Source organism: Phoca vitulina, unplaced genomic scaffold (genome assembly GCF_004348235.1).
Source record: "Phoca vitulina isolate PV1807 unplaced genomic scaffold, GSC_HSeal_1.0 scaffold11, whole genome shotgun sequence".
Classification (NCBI taxonomy): Eukaryota; Metazoa; Chordata; class Mammalia; order Carnivora; family Phocidae; genus Phoca; species Phoca vitulina.
The window spans coordinates 45,392,415-45,418,220 of NW_022589714.1; the positions used below are offsets into that span (position 1 = coordinate 45,392,415).

A 25,806-nucleotide genomic window follows, 5' to 3' on the forward strand; every position below is an offset into this window, starting at 1 on the left:
AGCCCAGTGCGGGGCCTGAACTCACGACCCTGAGATCAAGACCTGAGCTGAGATCAAGAGTCAGACGCTTAACCGACTGAGCCACCCAGGCATCCCTAAATACTACTTTAAATATTACTTAATTTCATGGCTGGCTAACTGGTCTCTCCGAGACAAAATTTTAAAAACTTTTGCTCCAGGGTCCCCTGGGTGGTTTAGTCAGTTAAGCATCCGACTTTTTTTTTTTTTAAGATTTTATTTATTTGAGAGAGAGAGAGCACAAGCAGGCAGAGGTAGAGGGAGAAGCAGACTCCCCGCGGAGCAGGGAACCTGACTTGGGGCTCAATCCCAAGACTCTGGGATCAGGACCTGAGCCAAAGGCAGCTGCTCAACTGACTGAGCCACTCAGATGCCCCTAAGCATCTGACTCTTGATTTTGGCTCACGTCATGATCTCAGCATTCTGAGATCAAGCCCGGCTTTGGGCTCTGTGCTGGGCGTGGCGCCTGCTTAAGATTCTCTCTCTCCCTCTCCCTCTGCCTTTCCCTGCTCCTCTCTAAACAAAACAAAACATTTGCTCCACACAAGTGTAGAAAGCACTTCATTCACATTTTCAAATGAAAAGAAAAATATAGAGAAAAATTAACAAACATCCAGGAACCCATCACTCTGATTTAACAAATGTTAGTATGTGTCACATTTCTTTAAGAAAATAAAGCATCAGGGAGACTACTGAAGTCCTAATTGCAGTCCCCAGTCCTGTTCCTCTTTCTCCCCAAGAGATAACCACTATCCTGAAGGGTGTATGAAATCCGTCCCATCTGTTTCTATACTTTTACACACATTCCCGTACACATAAACACCATACAATATTGTTTTGTTTTAAAACTGTACACAAAAGATTGCACACTACTTATCTTTCCACATCTTGCTTTTCTCACTCACTCGTGTGTTTTCACCCAGCTGCACTTTGCAGTTTTGTTCTGATTACAAAGTAACATATGTGTAGTGGAGACACCAGAGTCAATGATACGCAACATCCTCACCAGGGGAAGCCACAGCGGCGCCGCGCAGATTTTCTAGAGAGCAGTGGTGACGCCATGTCTTTTTCTGCAGTCCCCTCACCACCTGGCAGAGTGCAACACACCCCAGCAGGCAATTAACAACAGTTAGTGAGCGAAGACGGGAGCTCTACAAACCCCAGGCCTCTGCTTAAGCGGGCTAGTGGCTCGTTAGACCTCAACACTAGAAGCAAAGCCCACATCTTGGAGAAATCACACGGCACATGCAAAGAAATGAATGCCACAGCAGATGCCACAACAGAGACAAAACAGCAAAACTCCTGGTCAACCTCCAACATTCTCCTTAATAAAACCAACACCATGGGGTGTATCGGCATAGCTTGTCTGCACAGTTGCAACAGTGCAGAACCCTCGGTAGGAAAAACCAACAGGTGTTTGTTTAGCGCTGACAAAGGAGCGAAAGCAAATATGGGAACAGACCTATCCGATTTAAAGCAAACATGTTCGCAACTGATTCGGGTTCACACACTCATTTGATGAAGTCTTCCAGAGCTTGGGCTCTATGCTGTTTCGGGATAATTTCGTACCTTTGAATCACTTACTTTATCAGTAAAACATTTCCAAGTTAAGAATAGGTTGTAATATAATGTACCTGCCCAGACTGGGAGCATAACACTGAGTCCATGTTATGGAAAATAACCAAATGACAGAGGTTTTAGTTGGAAATCTACAGGCTCCTAAGTGATTAGACACTTTCACAACTTCATTTAATGCTAAAGAGAGCTCCTTAACTTTAATAATAAACAATTTTGGGGCGCCCCGCTGGCTCAGTCGGAGGAGTGTGTGACTCAATCTTGGGATCATGAGCTTGCCCCATGTTGGGTGTAGAGATTAAATAAATAAAACTTAAAAAAAAAACCAAAAACACTTTTGCTTAAAAAGGAGAAGCCCAAGCAGAGACACCTGGGTGGCTCAATCGGTTAAGTGTCTGCCTTCGGCTCAGGCCATGATTCCGGGGTCCTGGGATTGAGCCCCGAGTTGGGCTCCCTGCTCAGTGGGGAGTCTGCTTGTCCCTCTGCCTCTGCCCCTCCCCCCCTGCTTGTGCGCTCACTCTCACTCTCTCTCTCAAATAAATAAAATCTTAAAGGGGCGCCTGGGTGGCTCAGTCGTTGGGCATCTGCCTTCGGCTCGGGTCATGATCCCAGGGTCCTGGGATCGAGCCCCGTATTGGGTTCTCTGCTCAGCGGGAAGCCTGCTTCTCCATCTCCCACTCCTCCTGCTTGTGTTCTCTCTCTCGCTGCGTCTCTCTCTGTCAAATAAATAAAATCTTAAAAAAAAAAAAATCTTAAAAAAGAAAAGGGGGGGTGGTAAGGCCTTCCCAGAAGGATTGGAAATCAGAATGTGGGAAACAAGCTGGGCTTTGGCTCACATTTGTCTCTCCCATTCCAGGTCTTATCTACATCTTTTCCCTGGAAGCACCCACACCCCTGGACTGGATGAGGTGCTTCAACAGGTGTCCTAATCTTAGCAGAGACTGAGGGAAGGCAGAAGAAGCACTGAAAGAGCAGTAGACTTAGAGTCAAGAAATCTGCAGTTCTGCAATGTGATTTGGGGCAAGTCACTTTCCCTCTCTGCCTTCAGTTTCCTTACTTGCAGTGGCCTTAGAGTCAAATTCTAACATTCTACAATTTCATGACACTCAGATGTTCATGGGGCCAGCAACTCCCTACTTCCAAAAGCACAATATAGAAAAGCCCACCTTCAGTGCCCCCCACACCATCTACTACTACCTATCAGTCATGCCTGCTGTGAGTGACAAAGAGAAATATCCACTGATGTGAGTTGAAGCTGGTAACTTTACTTTTTTTTTAGATTTTATTTATTTATTTATTTGAGAGAGAGAGAGAGGAGAGGCAGAGGGAGAAGCAGACTCCCCGCTGAGCAGAGAGCCCGACATGGGGCTCAATCCCAGAGACTCTGGGATCATGACCTGAGCCAAAGGCAGACACTTAACCGACTGAGCCACCCAGCCGCCCTAAAGCCACTAACTTTAAACTGAACACTCAACTTCAGCCTTAGAGGTCACTGAATCCAAAATTCTCATTTCACAGATAAGGAAATTGAACATGGAGTATTTAAGTACTTTGTCCTAAAACTTGGCTTCTTCTCTGAGTCTATGACATCACAATCCTACCTGACCACCTAAGTCAGAGACCTGGGAGTAGCAACTCCTTGGTTCCTAACTTTTCCCTCACTCCCCAAATCTAATGGTTTACCAAGTCCTATCAATATTCTTAACTTGACCCCTACTTGCCATCGCCCTAGTCCAAGCCATCATCACCTCTCCTTCTATTGACTGCAGTGGCCACCTAACTATACTCACCCTGATCCCCAGTGGGGGTCAGAGGTGGGTGGTGGCTGGAGTGTTTGGAAAGGTGTACGTTCGAAGGGCATTTGTCCTAATAACTGGTGGGTCTTCCTGGCATTTAGTGGGCAAGGGCCAAGGATGTTAAACATCCCAGAATCCAGTAGAGCTCTGATTAACCCACCCAAAACACCAACTGTGTGTTCCCCACCCCTAACTGTTGAAAACACTGGTCCAAACTATTTTCCTCAGGGCAGCCAGAATATCTTTTTTAATTCTTTTTTTTTTTAAGATTTTATTTATTTATTTGACAGAGAGAGAGAGCACAAGTGGGGGAAGCAGCAGGCAGAGGGAGAGGGAGAAGCAGGCTTCCCGCAGAGCAGGGAGCCCGATGCGGGGCTGGATCCCAGGACCCTGTGATCATGACCTGAGCCGAAGGCAGATGCTTAACCGACTAAGCCACCCAGGCAGCCCAGCGCAGCCAGAATATTTTTATAAATGGGAACGTGATCGTGTCACAGCCCCCACCAACCTTTTAATGGCATCCCACTGCTCTTGGGATAAATATCAAAGTCCTTAACTTGGCCTCTCTTTCCAACATGAAGGGCCTGGAAGACTTAGAGAGTTTGGATTTCATTCTAATCACAAATGAAAGTGAGGTCTGCGGAGGGGCAAGAAGAGAAGCAGGAAGCTATAGCAGTAGTTCAGGCAAGAGAGGACTCAGTCTGATCCATAGCAGTCAAGGTGGAGGTGGTGAGAACGACTCAGTTTCAGGGTATATTATGAGCAGCCAACAGGACTTGCTTTCGAACTGGGTGTGGCAGGAAAGGAAAGAGAAGAATCAAATGTTAGGATTTTTGGTCCGAGGAACCTGGTGAACGGTGGGACCGTTAAGTGAAACTGAATGAATGGATTTGCAGGAGAGGGCAGATGTGGAAATCAAGAATTCTGTGTGGCTCAGTCGTTAAGCGTCTGCCTTCGGCTCAGGTCATGATCCCAGGGTCCTGGGATGGAGCCCCGCATCGGGCTCCCTGCTCAGCGGGAAGCCTGCTTCTCCCTCTCCCACTCCCCCTGCCTGTGTTCCCTCTCGCTGTCTCTCTCTCTCTCTGTAAAATAAATAAATAAAATCTTTAAAAAGAAAAAAAAAAGAATTCTGTGTGAATGTGTTAAGTGTGAGATGCCTATCAGACAGCCAAGCAGAGATGCATTCATTGTTCAAGATCCACATGGCAAGAGCTCCCAACATTGGGACTCAGGTTTCTTTCATTTTAATTCAGGGTTCTAATCCCAGTGGTTCCCAAAGTGCAGCCCCCAGGTTAGCAGCAGCACTATCACTTGAGAACTTCTAGAAGCTCAACTCCTCAGGTCCCACCTCAGACCTACTGAGTCAGAAACTCTGGATATGGGGCTGGCAATCTATGTTTCAACAAGCCCTCCAGGTGACTCACTAAAGTTTGAGGACCACTGCTCATCAATAATGAACACCTGATAGCCACAGCCGCCCTGCATTAGGCTTCTCTGTGCCTCTGTAAACCCTCGGCCTAATGAACAATAGGTGGTGCTTTGTTTTCTGGTTTTTTAACCCAAGACTCACTGGGGGCTCCACACACATCACTGATCAAAGTTTTTGAATTCCAGTTTCAGAAACTAAAGCAAGGGGGAGAAACTAAAAATAAAAATAAGAAAATAAAGGAAAATAAAAAAGGAACTACTACAATCACAACTATTGCGTTCATAATAATATTGAGCACCTCGTATGCACTTTCTATGCATTATCTCATGAACCCTCCAAACAGCCTTATGGGATAGGTACTCTGATAAGGAGATAGGAGATGAGGCACAGACAGGTTACATAACTTGCCCAGGGTCACACAGCTAGAAAGTAGCAGAGCTCGGATTTGAACCCAGGCAGTCAGGTTCCAAAACCTGCATTCTTTTTTTTTTTTTTAAGATATAATTGACATATAACATTGTGTAAGTTTAAAGTGTACAATGTGCTTACCATCTTAGCATTAGCTAACACTTCTATCAAGTCACATAATTATCATTTCTTTTTTGTGGTGAGAACAATTAAGACCCAGTCTCTTAGCAACTTTGAAGTTTATAATACAGTGCTGTTAACTATAATCACTATGTTGTGCATGAGATCCCCAGAACTTATCTACTAGTTTTGAGTTTCCAGAGCCTGCATTCTTAACCACATGGTATAGAGTGTCCCCTATCTTTCTAGACATCTATACAAGAACCATTTGATGTAATAAGCACATGAGGTTCCCACGAATAACTGAGAGAACTTTAAAAGATGTTTAATTCCATCAAGTTACCATATAACCCAGCAATTCCACTCCTACAATAACTCAAAAGAATGGAAAACACATCCAACAAAAACCTGCACATGAACTTCATAACGTTGTTTAGAATAGCCAAAAAGTGGAAACAACCCAAATGTTATCAACTGATGAATAGATAAACAAAATGAGGTATAGTAACACAATGGAATATTATTTAGACATAAAAAGGAATAAAATATTGATGCATGCTACAACATGGATGAGCCTTGAAAATATGTTTCATAAAAGAAGCCAATCACAAAAGGCCTCTTTTCACATTATTCCATTTATATGAAATAGATTTACCAGAATAGGTAGATCCATACATACATACATAAGGACAGATTAGTGGTCGCCAGGGGCTGAGGTGAGGGGATGGATACAAGGTTTCTTTCTGGGGTGATGAAATGTACCTAAATTAGTGGTGATGGTTACATGGAACCACCTATACTTTAAATGAATATACAAAATACCCCTGAATTGTACACTTTAAAAGGGTGCATTTTTATAGTATGTGAATTATCTCAATAAAGCTGTTATTTTTTAAAAGGATGTTTAATTCATTTTAAACTTAGGCTAATTTACTAAATAAAATTCCTACTTGTTGTCATTAAGGTTGCCAGACCACAATCAAAGAAACTGAAAGTAACTGCCATCACTTTGAATTTTTACCTTTCAATCTGCAGAGAAAACTAGTTTCACTTCTAGGTTGCCATGGACCCAGAAACAGCCATCTATGTCATTTCCCTCCCCAGGAGAAAGTTTTTCTTCACCAACATTGAAAGAGTGTAAATGAAAAAGTTCTATGCTTGAGAAAATGCCCTAATCTTTTCCTTAAATCAAAGCACTTTCTATCTAAAAAAAACTTTAATTTTCTCCCATAACCAGCGGCTGCTAGGGCTCCGCACTAAAAGCACCCAGCTAAATAATAGTTCTCTTCAACCAGCAAGGTACTAAAAACTGTTATGAATTGTGACAACATTTTAATGCCTTAAGATAAACAATGAACATAAATACCTAGTACTGGAGTAAGGATCTGAGAAACATTCTTTTAAATGTTTACTTGCTCTAATAATAACAGGAATCCTCATAATTAGTATTTATCAAGAAACTATAATGCGCCAAATAAACACTGTCTTGGGTTCTTCACAAATAGATGTCTAATTTGGTCCTCACAGTAACCCTGAGGAAGCTATTTTTATTCTCATTTCATAGATAAAGAAACTGAGGCCCAGAGCTATTGAATAAATCATTTGTCATTGATCACACAGGTATGAGAGTCCAAATAATAACTCGTCTTTCTGAAATCAAATGTTCTCTATTCCTCAATATTCCTCTTCAAAATGAAAAAGCCAGAAACATGAAGAAACTGAAAAGACTCCTCTTCCTCTCACAAAAGCAATGCTCTAAAAAAAGTTGACTCTTCCTAGAGTCCAAAACAGGAAATATAGAAAACAAAAAATTGTTAATAACAACCAGCAGTCAGCAGGCACAAAAGACCATGCCATGTCCCGCATTTCAAATACTGCTTCCTGATTTAACAGTTTTCCCACTGATTCTGATTACAACCTTAGGAGGTCAAAATTTAATGATCTCACCATGGAAAACCCCAGAGAACAGCAGTTGTGAGACTGGAGAGAGAGCTCACTAGACCAGGAAGGAAAAGGAATCAGTTGCCAGGAAGTGGTGCCTATCTAAAAACATAGAAGTCTTCAGCATTAATATTAACACTGTCATTCCACAGCTCTTTAATCTGAAGCTATTTCTGCATTCCCTTGCATTATTTTAATACTGTATTACTAAAAGCTGATTCCCATTCTCCATATGTCTAATAGAATCCTAAGTAAAATAAGACTGCTTATAGCCACCACTGACCCTAATTTCTGCCTTGCTATTAAAAACAAAACAAAACCACACACACACACATACACACACACAAATTCAAAGGATTATCCCTAAAGGAAAAGACCTTAATCAATTAAGAAAGGTAGCATGTGGGGCAGAACCAAACATGAATTTCATCACCAAGTAGACTATGGCTGGCAGAAATCTTAAATTCACGACTGAAATACACATTCCTTATACTTCTCAGGGCTCTGGCCAAAACACACTGAAACTATAAACCAACAGCGGACTGATGGATGAACAAATGCTAAGCTCTCAACATACATCAAAAAGGGAAGGGGGGCGAGTAGCTTAGAAGGTCTGCTCTCCAACTAAACAACTGAAGAATGAAAGCATTTGCACAAGAAGAGCTTGACAACGGGTGGGGGGGGGTAAGAGGTCACTTGGGGTTGAACAAATTCACAGAAAATGTTAAAGAAATAACCTCGATTCTTGAGTCACTCTGTAATCATTTCTAATGGGAAGTGGCCAACTCAAGATAAAGTAAGGTCGAGCTTGAGAATTTTCCTCACTTTTCCTATCCCCCTGGATACAATTCCAAGCTCCCACCAGAACCTTTTGGGAGTCCAAGAGAAAGATTCTCATGTACTGACCTGGAGGGAGCAAGGGAAGCGGCCATCCTTATGCAAACAACCACCCGTGCGTGGTGGAGACCCCCAAGAAGGAGTTCTATTTAAAGTGAGAGGCAGTTTTGGTGATGACCCTCCAAACCCAGGACGGACGCTGGCTACTCAGCCAACTCCACTGTCCCTTATGCCAGACTGCGGCCACCTCCCGGCTAAGGGCAGCCGCTCCAGCGCCCTCCGCCCCCAGATCCTGGTCTGCTCCCACACCCAGCCATTCCCAAAGCTCGCTGCCCGCTCCTTTGCCCGACAGCTGACCCGCCGCCACCAGGCAGTCCCAGCTCCCCCAGTCCAGGTTCCCCAAACCAGCCTTTCGGGGTCGCTGACGCCCCAGGGCCGCGGGATTTAAGGCTTAGGATCTGGAGGGTTTGGTCCAATCTCCTCTTCCTTTCGGCGTCCTGGGCTTACCTTCCCGGCAGCTTGGCGCTCCTCTTCCAAAACTGCTTGCTGTTCTCGGCGGCCATTGCTCTGGCCGGGGAAGGCCTTGTAGGCGGGCCAGGGGGGTACCCGGCGAGATGCCCCCAGGACCCCGCAATCGGAGGGCCAACCCAGGCCGCTTCCCCGCCGCCGGTCACCCGCTCCCAGCTCCTGGGGGCGCCATCTTGGATGTGGGCACCCCCCAGCCCAGCGCCGCTGCCATTGGTGGTTGCGCAGGCCGTGGTCAGACGGACCAATAGGAAGCCGGAATCCTGCAGGCCACTGAAGCCTAACGGTAACGTCAGGGACTGGGCACACAGGTGGACCGGGAAGGCGGAGCTTGGACAAGCAGGGAGGCGGGGCTGAAAGTTCCCTAACCCCAGGAGTGGAAGAAGCAGGTAAAGAAAAGGACCCATGGGAAGGAAGAAAGGGTACTGTTTTTTGGGGGGGTGGGGGGAGGGAGAATGAGGTTCCTGAGCCTAATATTTTTTTGGAAAGAGAGAGCATATGTATTTAGGTACATAAATCTTTGACCTAAAAATAAGGGCCCATGTGTTGGTTGCAGCCCATTCTTAACATCTTCTCAATCAACGACACTAGTTATTATCCTCCCCACACTTCCCCGTTCCGTTTGGGGTCCGATTTTTTTTTTAATCTATGAAGGAAGATCAGTACGGATCCAGTAGACCGGGGTTGCTAACTGTTCAACACGTGAGTAACGGTTGTTTCATAAGGGTCTCCCACTCCTCTGGTAATTGATCACATTAAAGGATTGTGTGCTGTGGGTAAAATTCAAATGATTTAATCCCTGTTTCACCATTAACTGCCACTTTCTGACTATGACAACCCAGATACTGAGAGTGTTAAGGTATGTTCTTATTTTATCCATCCAATTCAGACTACCAAGTAACATTTCTTGCGAGGACATAGCATATCTCCAAGGCGCGAATCACGAAGATTTAAAGATATACCCCCAAACATCTTTAATGTAATCTATCACCCTTGAATAATTTTCAATCTAGTTTTACTCAGAATGAGATTTGATATAGCATTTTGAATCTTTTGAATGTTTTGTTGGTGTTTTTGCTCTTTTTGAGTTTCCGTGATTGTATACCACAGTGATTGCGGTGGGAGGGGTGAAGGGGGGGCAGGGAGTACCCAGTCCAGAGTAGTTTTTGTCCCAACAAAGAACTGTTGAGGTGGGCTCCTGTCCTCCATCTCTGCTTTGGTTTAGGGCTGCAACACGCCCTTCCACATATTGGAGAACATCTAAGGACGCCCTGTCTAAAAAAGAACGTATGCCCTCAAATGTCCATTTACTATGTAGACATTACCCTCATTTCAAGCTTCTTTTACACCCTAATTTTACAACCATGATATTGTATGAAAGGGGCTGTTTTTACTTTCTATTAATTTTTTCAAACTTCCATAGACTTTCATCATCTCAGGTAGTCACTTTCACGGGCATTTAATCCATCAAACAAAAGCCCCTCTAGTCTTTTAATCGTTTTATCTACCTTTCTTTGGCTCTTTTTCTTAGAATGCAGTAATCAGCACTGCTCCCTGAGCTCCAGGAAGAGTTTCCTGAGGTTTTTGTTGAAGCTGATGTTTTGTCTTTAATCTGAACAGCCAGAACTTTTGCTGGCATTTTGGACTTTACAAGAGCTGACATCTTGAAGAAATCGTGTACAGCAACTTCTAGATCCCTTTCTTTGGTGGCAACTGGCAGGCAGTTCAGAGTTCTTTATCTTTAAGGAATCATCTGAATTGTCTCCCCCTATGTGAGCTGCCTCACACTTGTCCACGTGGCAAGTCACCCGCCACTTTCCAGCCTACTCACATCACTTTAGAAATGTTCCAGAAGATGCTCCCCATTGACTTGACATTTCACTGTGTGGAAAGCAGAGTATAATTTGTGTACCTAGAAATGTCTCCAAGTATTGCTTTTTCTTAATCATTTGTGAAATCTTAAATAACACAGATTCCCAGGGGATGCTGTTAACATTGTTCGATCTGGAGAAGCTCTATTATTCCTACTCTTTGTCTTCTACATCGAAGACAAATTCTCATCCAAAGCAAAAAAAAAAGAAAAAAAGAAAAAGAAAAATATTTCCCTGTAGTCATCTGATAACATTTTAAATCATCTTTATTAAGGAAGTTGAGGTTGTTGGGCCCTCTCTCACCACTGCCATCATCATCACCAGAATCTAAACCAACCACATTTTTATAGCAGCCTCCTATCAGTCCTTCCTGCTTACACTCTTGCCCCCTTAGAGTCTATTCCCCACACAGCATTCAGAGTGAGCCTTTTTAAAATGTCAGTTGGATTGTGTCATCCCTCTGCTCAATACCATGACTCCATCACACTTGGCATAAAATGCAAGCTCCTCAACGAACCTAAATGATTTGATTCTACTCTCTTGCTTCATCTGCTCCAACCACACTTATTGGCCTTTTTCCTGCTTCTTGAGTACTCCAAGTACATTCCCACCTCAAGGCCTTTGTATTAGCCACTTCCTCTGCTTGAAATTCTCTCCCCCCAAATATCTGGATGGTTTGCTCTCTTGTCTCATTCAGATATATTCCTAAGAGTCTTCACATGGGGGGGGGTGCCGTCCGTGACCACTCATCTTTTTTTTTAACTTTTAAAAGATTTTATTTATTTATTTGAGAGAGAGAGAGCGTGCACAGAGGAAAGGGCAGAGGGAGAGAATCTTTAAGCAGACTCCCCACTGAGCACCGAGCCTGACACAGGCTCAATCTCACGACCCATGAGATCGTGACCTGAGCTGAAACCAAGAGTCAGACCCTCAACTGACTGAGACACCCAGGTGCCCCCCTAACCACTCATCTTAAACAGTCTCCACCACTGTATTTTTGTTGTCTATCTCCATCTCCTAGAATGTAACCTCCACTGAGGCAAGAATTTTGTCTGTTTTGTTCTCTGCTCTTGTCACCTAGAATACCACTTGGCACATAGTGCACAAGCACTTAATATGTACTAAGTAAGAGAATGAAAAGTATAAATTGTTCTTGTCTTTTGGCCCTCTGTTGTTCATAAACATTTTTTTTTGTTGGAAAAGATGATAGAAACCATGTTTTCTAACAGCTAGTAGGATGTGTCCACTTTACCAAAGTTTCTATAAGCTTGCCTGTGCTCTTGGTTGAAGAGCAATCTTCCTATCTTGGGAAAGATTGTCCTCTTCAAACTCTTTTAGCTTCAGAGAAATGAAGCTGTACCTAAAATGATGAGGGAGGGAGGCCACCCACCTAGCCAAGAGATGAATTGACTCAACCCTGTCCATCAAAGGGGTGATAGCTGTGGAAGCCAAATTATCTTCGCAGCAAACTTTGCCCAACTGGAGGTGAAAATCATTGGTTTGAGGTTCCCAAGGGGTCCCTGGAGCACTTTTGATGGAGCCTCAGTGCAGATACTTGCTGGCTCACTAAGTCCTCTCATACCTCAGAGTACGTGTGATTATGTTAAAAGCCTAGATTCTGATTCAGCAGGTCTGGGCTAGAGTCTACAATTCTGCATTTCTAATAGCCCCCAGGTGACACTGATGCTGCTCATTTGTGGACCTCACTTTGTAGGTCTGTTTCTAGCACAGTATGACCTGTGACCCTTGAATTTATTCCAAAGATTTGATTATTTTTTTAAAATTTATCTTTTAAAGTTATCTCTACACCCAGTGTGGGGCTGGACCTCACGACCCAAAGATCAAGAGTCTCATGCTCTATTGACTGAGTCAGCCAGGTGCCCCGGATTTGATTATTTTGAAAATGTAAATAGAAGACTCTCAATGTTATCTGCCTGCAAGTTTTTAACTTTTCCCTCCTTAACTTCATCTTCATTCAGAGAGTAAAACAACTTAATTGGGGGCAAAGTAGAGTTAAGGGAATGAGCCACATGTGGGTTGCATGTGGATTCAAAAGAGGTGGGTGTATCACAATCCTTAGAGTAAGTTCTGTGGAAGAGATAAGCTCTGAGTAGAGACATGCAGGGAAAAAAAAGAGAGAGAGAGAAAGGCTTGAAGAACAGTAGAAAGGAGCTTGATTGGGGAAGATAAAAATCCTTTGGACTTAGTTACGAAGAGATCGCTGGCAGACTTTAACCTCAGCAAAGGAGTGGAGTGGACACTATGGTGAGAGGCAGGGTTAAGACAGGTGAGCAAGAAGCAGCTCTCACCGGGTGCCTGGGCGGCTCAGTTGGTTAATCGTCTGCCTTCGGCTTAGGTCATGATCTGGAGATCTCGGGATTGAGCCCCATGTTGGGCTCCCTGCTCAGCGGGGAGTCTTGCTTGTCCCTTTCCCTCTGCCCCTTCCCTCCACTTGTGCTCTCTCCCAAATAAATAAAAATCTTAAAGGAAAAAAAAGGAAGAAAAAGAAGCAGCTCTCACAATGCACCACAGAATGTTGTGCTGGGTTACCAAAGGGATGGTGAAGTCAATCTGGAATCTAAAGGCAACAGAGGTGTCTCGGTACCTAAACATCCTCTAGAAAGAGCAAAATGAGAGAGATCAATTATATTAGAGAAAGCAAAGGGATAAGCAAAGTGGCTGAAGGAGCAAGAGGTTATTGGAGTAAAGAGAGGAAGAGTGGTTACAGTTTGGGGGGTGGAGGGAAGATTAAGAATTTCATTCCTAGGAATTTGTTCTAAGAAAGTCAAAAGGAGGGGGGGAAAGCTCTGTGTACAAAGATGATCTTGGCCTTGTAACCAATAATAAAGGGGGGGAGAATGAAAAGAATATAAAGGTTTAAATATGAGATGGTAGTTACACAAAGTATGATGTGTGGTTTGTAAACTGAACCATGCTATGTCATTAAGTCGTGCAAATTTGAATGCCTCATAGCACATCAAAAAAGTTTATGAAATGATGTACAGCAGGGAAAAAGCAGAACGCAAGAATGTCTTGGCCTGATTTCAATTAGAAAAGATGGGTTTTGTCAAAGACTGAAGAAAACATAGGAAAATTAAGGAAATTTTGGTAGATGGTGGGATTATACATCTTTTTATTTCCAGAATTTTTCTTTAATGCTACCATGTCTTTTGTTATTTTGAAATATATATCGGAGGGGCACCTGGGTGGCTCAGTCGGTTAAGCATCCAACTCTTGATTTCGGCTCAGATCATGATCTCAGGATCGTGAGATCCAGCCCTGGGTCAGCTCCATGCGTGGCACAGAGTCGGCTTGAGATTCTCTCTCTCCCTCCGCCCCTCCCCCCACTCATGCTCTGTCTCTGAATAAATATATAAAATCTTAGAAAGAAATATATGTCGGATACTTAACTAGGGGTAGGTAAACTTTTTCTATAAAGGGCCAGACTGTAAATATTTTCAGCTTTTCTGGCAATACAATCTCTGTTGCAGCTTCTCAACTCTGTCCTGTAGCATGAAAACAGCCACCAACAATATGAAAATAAACTAGTTGTAGATGTGCTCCCACAAAACTTTATTTGTGGCCACAAAAATATGAATGTTATGTAATTTTCACAACATAAAATATTATTCTTACAATTTTTTTTCAACAACTTAAAAATGTAAAAACCAGGGGTGCCTGGGTGGCTCAGTCAGTTAAGCGTCTGCCTTCAGCTCAGGTCACGATCCCAGAATCCTGGGCTCGAGTCCCGAGTCAGGGTCCCTGCTCAGCAGAGAGCCTGCTTCTCCCTCTCCCTCTGCCTGCCGCTCTGCCTACTTGTGCTCTCTCTCTGTCTCTGTCTCTGTCTCTGTCTCTGTCAAATAAAGAAATAAAATCTTGAAAAAAAATTAAAATAAAAAAAATGTAAACACCATTCTTAGCTCACAGGCCATACAAAAAAAGCCTGCCAGATTTGGCTCATGGGTGGTAGTTTGCCAACTCCTGCAATAAAGAATAAAGAATAGGGGCTCTTGGGTGGCTCAGTCAGTTGAGCTTCAGACTCATGATTTCAGCTCAGGTCATGGTCTCAGGGTTGTGGGATCGAGCCCCCATGGAGCCCCAACTCGAGCCCCGTGTAGGGTCCTGCACTCAGTGGGGAGTCTGCTTGGGTTTCTCTCCCTCTGCCCCTCCCCCCCACTTGCTCTCTCTCTCTCTCTCTCTCTCTCTCTGGGATAAATAGATAAATCTTTTAAAAAAGAATAAAGAATAAATAACATATAAGAACAAGGTTAAGAAACAACAACAAAAAAACACTTTACAATAAAATTTAAGTCCTCTTTTTTGTCTCTCGTTGATCCCATTCCCCTCCCTCTCTCCACTGGAAACCACAATCTTGAGTTCTGTGTTCAGCTTTCTATGCACGTTGCAAATTTTAACATATATGTGAGTATCCATAAACATGTTTTTCACATTTTGAAACTTTATAAATATTACTGCACTGTACATAAGCTTCAGCCACTAGCTTTTTTCACTCAGTATTTTCTTGATAAATGGAGCTCCAGTTTATTTATCTGAGCTGCAATATTGTGTTCCACTCTATGAATATTCCTCAATTGTTCTCCCCAATTTTTTTAATTTTGAACAGTGCTCAATTAACATTCTTTTACATATTACCATGTGCAAAATTCTCTCTAGTACAGTATTTTTCAAATTAGTCTGTGAACTGTTAGTGAGTTAAAATGAATTTAAAGTTTGGGACCTTTAATGAAATAGAATGGACAAGAACAGTTATACCTTAAACTTACACAATGTTATATGTCAGTTATATCTCAATTTTTAAGAAGAATAGATGGGATTAGAAAAGATCAGAGTGTGCTGCATGTAATGAGGATAGGCATTGTCTTGCAAAATTGTTGTTTCAACTTTATACACACTTATACGTACATGTGTTTGTGTGCGTATGTGTCTGCTTGATTGTAATGTCAAATGTATTTCTTAATTACAGGTGATTGTCAGAAAGTTTGAAAACCACTGCTTTAAGGTCCATAGGGAATACCTGGGAGAAGCACTGCTAAATCACAGAATATGTACAACTTCTACTTTACTATAAATTGCAAATGCTCTCCAAAATGGTTTTTCCAATTTATATTCAACCTAGAGCAATGAGTAAGTTTTCATTGCTCCCCATCCTCACCTATAGTAGGTCTTTCTCATGGGATGTTAAATATAGCATATACACAAGAGAATGTATAAAACTAATACATACAGTTCAATGAATAATAACATTTGCACTCATGGACCCACTCCCCACACTATGCAGTAGGACATCACCAGTACCTTAAAAGCCTCTTGCATGGGGGTGGGTGGGTCGGTCCCTTCCTATAGGCATTCCCCTCACTCCAGGTACAACCACTGTGCAGAATGTTGTATTGACCTCGGGGCACCTGGGTGGCTCAGTCAGTTGTGCGTCGGACTCTTGATTTTGGCTCAGGTCATGATCTCAGGGTCCTGGGATCAAGCCCCTGCTCAGGCTCCACGCTCAGCGGGGAGTCTGCTTTTCCTCTCTCTCTACCCCTCCCCCTGCTCGTGCACTCGCTCTCTCTAAAATAAATAAATAAATTCTTTTAAAAAAGAATTTTGTAGGGGCGCCTGGGTGGCTCATTCGTTAAGCGTCTGCCCTCAGCTCAGGTCATGATCCCAGGGTCCTGGGATCGAGCCCCGCATCGGGCTCCCTGCTCCGCGGGAAGCCTGCTTCTCCCTCTCCCACTCCCCCTGCTTGTGGTCCCTCTCTCGCTGTCTCTCTCACTGTCAAATAAATAAATAAAATCTTAAAAAAAAAAAAAAAGAATTTTGTATCGTCCTCTTGTTTTCTTTATACTTTTCCACTTATGTTTGTAACCTTAAATAATATATTGTTTGTAGTAATGGTATTGTATCTATTCTTCTGTTGTTTGCTGCTATTAGCAGTAGGGTTTTGAGATTTAGTTATTGTTTGTGTTGAGGAGTGTAGCTAGAGTTCGCTCATTTTCACTGTTGTATAATATTCATTTTTAAAAAAAAAAGATTTTATTTATTTATTTGACAGAGAGAGTGAGAGAGCACAAGCAGGGGGAACAGTAGAGGGAGAGGGAGAAGCAGGCTCCCCGCCAAGCAGGGAGCCTGATGCGGGGCTTGATCCCAGGACCCCTGGAATCATGACTTGAGGTGAAGGCAGACGCTTAATCATCTGAGCCACCCGGGCGCCCCTGTTATTCCATTTTATAAATAGCACAGTTTATCTGTGCTGCTACTGATGAGCATTCAGTTGCTTCATATTTTGTGCTACTGTGAACTCTGCTGTTATGAACAGTCTTATCCATGTCTCCTGAATAAGTGGACAAGTGGAAGGGTTTCTCTAGGAGATCAAGGTAGGAGTGGGAGTGCTGGTCTGGAGTGTGTGCATATGTTCAGTTTTGCAAAATAATTTTCAATTGTGTTTCAAAGTGGTTGTCCTACTTTATACTTCTAACTGCTTGGGTAAGAGTTCCATTTTCATTTCCTATAACATGGTTTCAAACAGTAAATAAAAAATGGGGGGAGAAAGATAGATCAAAGCCAGATCCTTCAAAATTGGATTGAACTGGAAGCAGAAAAATAGAAATCTTAATATCTGTTCAGTCACATAAATCTTTTTTCTTTTCCTTTCTTCTTTCCTTTTTCTGTTCAGTCACATAATATCTGTTGAGTCACATAAATCCTCTTCTTTTTCTTTCTTACTTCCTTTTCCTCCCCACTCTCTTGTGTTGAAATTTGTACTGAAAGCAAATGTTTTGCTGTTTGAAATGATGGAGATTTCCTGAAAAGAAATCATGGACATGGGAGTTATTGGGCTTGTGATCAATAATGGGAGTGGACCACCTTCGTTTGAACTATTAGGAACCCTAGAAAAAAATCTCCTATGATTCTGTCAATGGAGTCCTTCTTTGTCTCCTTCCTTCCTTTTTTCTTTCCTTCTTTCTTTTCTTCAAATTGTACATGTTACCAATTCAAAACGTGCAAATAGGTATGTAGTAGATTGAATGGTGGCCTCCCAAAAGATATGTCCACATCCAAATCCCTGAAACCTGTGAATGTTATCTTATTTGGAAAAAGGGTCTTTGTGGAAATAATAAAGTTAAGAATTTTGAGATGAAATCATCTTCCTCTATTTGGTTGGGTCCTAAACCCAATGACAAATGTTCTAAACCCCTGACGAGAAGACACGGACAGAAGAGGGGGAAGTGACGGGACTATGGTAGCAGAGATTGGAGTCAGCCAGGACCCAGAAGAGGCAAGGAAGGATTCCTCCTGAAATCTTCAGAGATGCATGGCCCTGACAACCCTTTAATCTTGCTCTTCCAGCCTCTAGAACTGTGAGAGAAAAACTTGTGTTGTTTTATGCCCCCAAATCTGTGGTACCTCGTTGTAGCGGTTCTAAGAAACTAACACAGGATATAAAGAGAAAGTTGGTCTCCCTCACATCCTTGACCCTTAGCCACCCATTCATCCTTCCCAGCAGCAATCACTCCTGACAGTTCCTTGTGTGTCATCCTTCTAGAGATATTCTTACAGAGCCCCTTCATAGGTGGCAAGACATTCAAGATCACTTTACAGATGAGGAGTCTGAAGCTCAGAGGAAGAAACTTGCCCAAGGACCTCCAAATCAGTCAGTGCCAAAGAAGAACAGGAACTCAGGTTTCCTATCTCTTGGTTCTATCCTCCTTTGATAAAAAAGAAGTATGAGGAGCAGATTTTGATGTCAGGATAGGGAGAGAGAAGAGGAGGATATTAGGTGAATGAAGGAAGGGTAAAGTCATGGAGATGATAAGGGAGCACAAAAACTGTTATTATTTAACCTCAGGTTGACCACAGTTCACTGTAGCACTCCACCAGATCCTTGCCAGACTCTGTCTGTAGATAGAAATTAGTCCTTCCATCCAGATAGCTTTTATTGAGGATCTACTATATTCCAGGCACCAAACTATATTAAGAGCTGTGAAATACAGCTCCCGCCCTTAACAAATGTATTATCTAGTAGGAGAGCAGTCTCCTATGTAAAGCAGTCTGATAAGTGATAAAAATAGGGGTGTGTACTAATGACCTAAGAAAACAGAGTGGGATGTGGTCCTCTCTGTTTAGGAAGATGGGAAAGGTCTTGAAGGATGTGTAGGAGTTTAGCAGGCAGAGAGGGAGGGAAAAGCATCCTAGGCAGAAGAACAAAACATTTATGGAACTATGGGAGTACAAGAGAAGTTGCATTTGGGAAACCACATAGGAAAAACTGTCAGTACCTCACCCATATCCCTCAACCTCTCTATATGCTCTCTTTGCCCAAAGGCTCTTCTTTCAGCTCCCAAAAACTGTAAAACAAAACAAAACAAAAAAACATACTGCCCATACTCATGGTGTACTATTAGTGCCTAGGAGTTAACTCCTCCTGGGAGTAGCCCTCAACCAACGACTCTCAGGAGTTGGTGTATAAATTCCCCCAGCTCCTTCATTCCTCGGATGGGATAATTCTGAGGCATGTGTTCCCCAGTTTCTTAACAGGATTAAGCTCCTGTCATTCACTGCGGTAGTTGGCTTAATAGCTCTTCCTTTATGGGCTGTCTTCCTTCCCTGTATCACTTTCTACCTCTTCTCCATTGGTGTTTTCATCACCTCCCAAATAAACTACTTGCTCTTAAGTCCTTGTCTCAGGATCGCTCCTGGGAGAGTCAAAACTGAAATGAAACCTAAGTAGCACTACCTGGTAATAATAAAGAGTGCAAAGAATGGGGTGCAGTGATAGTAGACATTGGAGCAAGAGCCTACCTATCATGGTGGACTTCCAACACCATATGAGAGTTGTGGGACATTTTCCTGAGACAATGGGACATTCAATGAAAGTTCAAGTAGGGGCATGGCACGACCAGATTTGCATTGTAGAAAGGCCACCTAGTCACCTATCCAATCATTAAATGGCTTTCACTACACTTAGAATGAAATCCAAACTCCTAACCATGCCCTAAAAGGTACTGCATGACCAGGTACGTGCCTGCTCCCCCCTCCTCTGAAAACTCTCTATTTGATTTGGCAATTGTAGAGTTCTTATGGACCCAAATGGCTCAGCTGGACTACTGTTCACAGTTCTTTACTCCCTCTTGTTATGTGACCTTGCAGTGCATGAGGGTGGGTGGAGTCTTGTTCCCTGCTAGACTTCTTCTGGCCAATGGAATGTGAGCAAAAATAACAGTGTGCCTTAAGAGACATCACAGATTTCTGTGCACCCTGCTGCACTCCTACCATTCACCATCCTAACATACCCTGGGGGCTGCTGGTCCAAGGAGGATAAGAGGCATGTGTAGCAGACAAAAACCCAAACTGAAGCCTGGAACTAAACCCAGCCAACATGCAGCCTGAAGCATGAGTGAGAAAAATAAGTGCTAGTGGTTGTAAACCAGTGGATTTTGCATCATTAGGGTGGTAATACTTGATTACGACAGGAGTGAAATGGAAGAGAAGTAGATGAGAAAAGTGAGCCAGGCGTACTCTTTCCAGAACTTCAGGCGTGACATGTGCTGTGGGGGGCGTCTGGGTGGCTCAGTCGGTTGAGCGTCCGACTCTTGATTTCAGTTCAGGTTGTGATTAGGGTTGTTGGATCAAGCCCTGCATCAGGCTCCATGCTCAGCAGGGGGTCTGCTTCAGATTCTTCCCTCCCCTTCTGCCCCTCCCCCACCAAATAAAATAAATAAATCTTAAAAAAAAAAAAAGGTTTAGCTGTGAAGGGGATAAGAGGCTAGTATCCTCCTCTCTGTCCTCATCCTCCTCATTGTTGTTGTTCTGTTTTGGTTCTTTAGCTGCCCGGGACATAAGCCCCTTTCCCACATACAGAGGATTTTTCACTATATGAAACTTCACAGGAAGCAAAGCCCATCTCCCGGGACCGTAGCTCAAAACGCCAGCTGCTCACTTTCCCATCCTTCCCTGTGAACTGAGTCACGTGCGTGTGTCATAGGCTCTGAGGATAAACTCCGCCCAACCTAGACTTTGAATGAGGAGGAGCTTGTGGTGTAAAGAAACACCAGCAGAAAAGAGCCCATGCTCTCGGTGGGCGGCACCAGCCGTGACAGCAGCACCTGGTTTGGGGGAGCAGCCATGGCGGCGGCGACAGCGCCCAGCGTGGGTACCACAGGGTCTCTCAGTGTAACTAGAGCATCAAACGCTCGGCAGCAGCACTAGCAGTGTCTGTAGCGGACTGGCCCTGTGCTCTGCTGTTGGCTACCACCCGTGAGCGAGACCTCTGAACGTGGGTGGTAGCTTGATGACGTTAATGGCCTCTCCCTGCATCCATGCTGTCCCGTCGGACCTTCCCTCTCTGAGTCTGAGTCTGGACTCACCCCTGTGACTTACTTTGGTCAACAGATGTTAGCAAATGTTATACAAGAAGAGGCTTGAGAAGCCCTGGTGTGATTGTGCTTGCTCTCTGTCTTAGCCTGTTCGGGTGGCTATAACAAAATACCACAGACTAGTGGCTTATAGACAACAGGAATTGATTTCTCACCGTTCTGGAGGCTGGAAGTCCAGGACCAGGTGCCAGCATGATTGGGTCTTGTAAAAGCCCTCTTCCAGATTGCAGCCTGCCAACCTCTTTCTGCGTCCTTATGTGGTGAAAGAAGCGAGGGTCTCTCCGGGACCTCTTTTATAAAGGCACTAATTCCTTCATGAACGTGGAGCCCCACCCAATCACTTCCCAAGGCCCCACCTTCTAATACCATCACCTTGGGCATTAAGTCTTCAACCCATGAATTCTGGGGGGCTATAAGCATTCATTCTGTAGCACTGTCACTGTTGTCCCCAGCACTGCTGTTAGAATAGGTCTAGGCCAGCCTGTTGGATGATGAGAGACATATGGCACTCGGCCGAGCCTCCCTGAGTTATCCCAGCTGAGGCCATCCTAGATGAGCCAACAACCGGTTGAGCCTCAGACATGTGAATGAGCTCGGCCAAAATCAACAGAACTATCCAGCCAACCAACAGTTGACCCCAGACACTTCAGGGAATCCAGCTGAGAAAGCCCAGCTCAGCCCAGCCCCAGATAAGCCGAACCCCATGGACTTTTGAACTAAGTACTGTTCATTGTTAATATGCCACTGGGGTTACTGTGGCAATAGATAACTAACTGATGGTTCTCTGGCCCTCTCCACAATCTATGAGCTATGCCTTTTCTGCTTAAATCAGGCAACGGTTGGTATCTGTTGCTTTTTCTAACACAGGGAAAGACTGAATGTAAATTAGAAACATAGGGTCAAGGGAGAGATTGAGGTGGGGGAGATTTTAGCATGCTTTCAGGCAGAGGATTGGAGGCAGTTGTATTTATTAGGATATAAGTACGCCTGCAAAATAACAGTGCTTTAAACCTGAGAGAAGTTTACAGGTTTTCTCTCTCATGTAAAAGTCTAAGCTAGCGTGGTAGCTGTGTTCTGTGAAATCCTCAGAAGCCTAGGCTCCCTCTCTCTACGCTCCACTATGTCCTTGCCCAGTGAGTCCAAGATGACTCCCAACCACATCCGTGTTCTAACCACTGGGAAAGGGAAAGGAAAAACATGACTTTCTCCTTACTATCTGGTGCTTATACTCATTTCTTCCCCTTTTGGGGGCGTGTGGCTGGCTCAGTCCGTGGAGTGTGTGACTCTTGATCTCAGAGTTGTGAGTCAAGCCTCACACTGGGTATAGAGATTACTTAAAAAAAAAAATCCTTTTTTTTTTTTAAAGATTTTATTTATTTATTTGAGAGAGAGAGAATGAGAGAGAGCGAGCACATGAGAGGGGGAGGGTCAGAGGGAGAAGCAGACTCCCTGCCGAGCAGGGAGCCTGATGCGGGACTCGATCCGGGGACTCCAGGATCACGACCTGAGCCGAAGGCAGTCGCTTAACCAACTGAGCCACCCAGGCGCCCCCCCAAAAAAAAATCTTAAAAAAATTATATTCATTTCTTCCCCTTTCAACTCATTCTTAGGAATTGGTCACATGATCACACTCAGCTGCAAGGAAAGCTGGGAAAAGCAAACCTTATTCCAGCCAACCATGTGTATACCTAAAAATTCTGCTTCTCTGGAAGAAGGGGCAAATAGATAGCAGTGTTTCCTGCCATGTCAGTGGAGAAGAAAAGTAATTAATGGAGCAAGATCTCTGTGGTAGACTTATTAGCCATTTCCTTCCTTCTCCTTGCTAAGGGGACTCATGTTTTGGAGGGGTGGGGTAACTGTGTTCTCAGTCTGGGCATCAATCACGATATGGCTAAACCAGTTATGGCAATCCTACTCCGTTTTGCCAGGAACTGGCTTCCCCAGCCTCCCTTGCAACTATAGGTGGCCATGTGACCCCGTTCTGACCAGTGAGCCATGAAGGGCAGGCTGCTGGGAGGTTCCGGGAAATGCTTTCCTTCCTATGAAAGAGACAAACGTAAAGACAGCTTACTGGCACAGTCCTGCTTGGGATACTGGTGCGAGGCACCTGGCAGTCGGTTTATGGCCATAAAAGAAAGGCCAAGAGAACTAAGATGCTAACCTACAGCCTGACACCTTTTGCAGATTCAAATGACCTTGAGAGATGAGAGGAGATGAGCCAGGCGGATAAAGATATTTGAGGAAGTGAGTGCATTAAATACATGAGAAGAAATGCTCAGAGATGCCCCTGGAAAGTTGGATGGGAGTCAGATTGTGAGGACTTTGTATGTAGCAGTGTGATTTGTCAGCATTACCTCATTCAGTGTTGGGGCTGCTTTCCTTGCTTGCTGGCTGCTTCACCACCGAAGTATGACACAGGCATTTTCTCTTTGTAGGTTTAAGAGTACTGCCCATCTCTTTCCCCACTGGAGGGTTGAAAGACTTTTGTTTTGGAAACTACACTCTCAAAGGCAGAGCCCTAGGTTATGAGGGTCGGTAGGGGATGCTGATTTGAAAAGTTGGGGAAGATGGGAGCCAGTGGGATTTCCCTACCCTTGGGAGGATGGAGAGGTGTGTGGTTCTGCTCACCATGCGGCCTATGTTTGACTCCCTCCCAGACCCTGGAGTGACAGGATGTCTGATGGGTTGGCTGTGAGGACCACAGGCTGGGAACTAAGCTCTAAGCCATAGCCTTCAGGGCTATGAGCAGTGGGACCACTGAGGCTTGAACATCAAGCCTCCACAGTAACCATACCAGCCTGAAGTCCAGAGCCTTTCCCTGAGATTCTAGGATTGGGTGAACTTGGGAGTTAGTTCTATATGACTCCAGCAAGGGACGGGGAGGAGGGAGTGAAAAAAAAACAAAAACTGATTGAGATAGAATTTTTCCCTAACACCTTGAGGAAGAGGGCTGAGTCAGATTTTATATTATTTTTAAAAAATAAAATAATAGGGGTGCCTGTGTGGCCCAGTCGTTAAACATCTGCCTTCGGCTCAGGTCATGATCCCAGGGTCCTGGGATCGAGCCCCACATCCAGCTCCCTGCTCCACAGGAAGCCTGCTTCTCCCTCTCCCACTCTCCCTGTTTGTGTTCCCTCTCTCGTTGTGTCTCTCTCTCTGTCAAACAAATAAATAAAATCTTTAAAAAAATAAAATAATAAGGCTACTTCTTACATTAGAGTGTTCAATTATGGTATAAATTAATTCTGTGGTATATAAAGCCAAGGGAAAGGGAATGAGAAGAGATCATAAATTATCTCCATAGCTTTTTTTTTAAATTGATAGATTTTTTTTTTTTTACAAGAATGTATAGATGTGTCTCTAGGAACTCAAGTTCATATATACAAAGCATCCATTTTCATTTTTTAAAAATCTAATTAAATTGGCCTGATACTGCCAGGCTAGAAGAAAATCCAATCTGTACCACTGGGGATCCTCTGGCTCTCAGGGATGCCTCAGATTCCAAGTGTAAAACCTGGTGCCAGAAATAGGGGCCAGCCTCTTACTGGCAGCCATCATGAGGGGTGCTGACAGGCACCTCACATAAGCCCACAGAATGGAGCCTTGAAGCCCACCAGCTCCTGATCCGAGCCCCACGTGAGATATAGACATCTTCACTGAGGTGTTGAAAAAAGTTTTCACAACACTTCTGAAAGACTGTAAGGATGACTTCATTCAAGAGGGACCACTTGCCATGGAGGTTTTGTAGTAGGAGAGAGAGGGGGGGCCCAGCTCTAAGTACAACAAGGACCAGTGGAGATTTATAGCTAAGTAGCAGGGTGGGCTCGGTGGATGGAAAATTACCAAGGCAAAACATCAAGGCTAGTGGTATTTTTGCCAAAGGCAGGACATCGTGATCAGATACCAAGGATGGAGAATTCTTACTCAACTCACGTGGCAGCATTCTTACTAAAACTGGACCTAGCAGGTCAAGGACAGAGCCTAAGGTCAGGGCCTAGTCAAAAAGAGGACTCAGGAGGGGGGCCTGAGTGGCTCAGTTGGTTGAGCGTCTCACTCTTGGTTTCGGCTCAGGTCATGATCTCAGGGTCATGATCTCAGGGTCGTGATCTCACGGTCGTGAGATTGAGTCCTGAGTGGGGCTCTGCACTTGGTGTGGAGTCTTCTTGAGATTCTTTCCCCCTTCCTCCCCCTCTGCTCCTCCCCCTGCTTGCGGCCTCTCTTTCTCTCTAAAATAAATAATAAATAAATAAAATCTTAACAAAAAAAAAGAAGACTCAAGAGACTGACTCAAGTTTGGTAAAGGGGGGAGTTCTTAGTCCTCGAGGCCTCGTTCCTCCCCAGATACAATATCCGGACATGCATCTTGAGGTCCTGCTCCCAGCCTGCAGCTCTACCACTGAGGATTGCAGGGTCTCAACGGCTACCCACCTCCTACATGTTTTTTTTAAAAACAGTAATACCTTTACCATATAAAGAACTCATACAAATTTTTAAAAATAGCATCTTAACACATGAAAGTATTAGGTAAAGGACATAAATAACTGGTAAAAAGTAATAAAAATGCTTAATGAATACTTTTAAAATATTGAAACTGAAGAGTAAAAAATTTAAAATATGAATTTTCACCTACTATATAGATTGAATGGAAAGAATAAGTTAAAAAAAGAATTTTTAGATAATAATAACAAAAAATAAAATAAATAAATAAATAAAACCAAATTATGGGTCACCTGGCTGGCTCAGTCAGTGGAGCATGCAACTCTTGATCTCAGGGTCATGAGTTCAAGCCCCATGTTGGGTGTAGAGATTACCTAAATAAATAAAACTTTAAATAATAATAATACCAAATTATGGCAAATATGTCCTAAAACAAGTATACATATGTATTTTTGGTGGAAGAG

The 25,806-nt window shown here is 43.8% G+C and overlaps 1 protein-coding gene across 1 annotated transcript in view; it reads right to left on the reverse strand.

Annotated features, from left to right (window-relative positions):
- TBC1D22B (TBC1 domain family member 22B) overlaps window positions 1–8,830 on the reverse strand; it is a 73,156-nt gene extending 64,326 nt beyond the window's left edge. Inside the window, exon 1 of the mRNA XM_032409904.1 lies at window positions 8,632–8,830. Within this exon, the coding sequence (XP_032265795.1) occupies window positions 8,632–8,687 (56 nt within the window). The 5' untranslated portion in view covers window positions 8,688–8,830. The remainder of the gene's footprint in view (window positions 1–8,631) is intronic.
- Window positions 8,831–25,806: the final 16,976 nt, after the last annotated feature.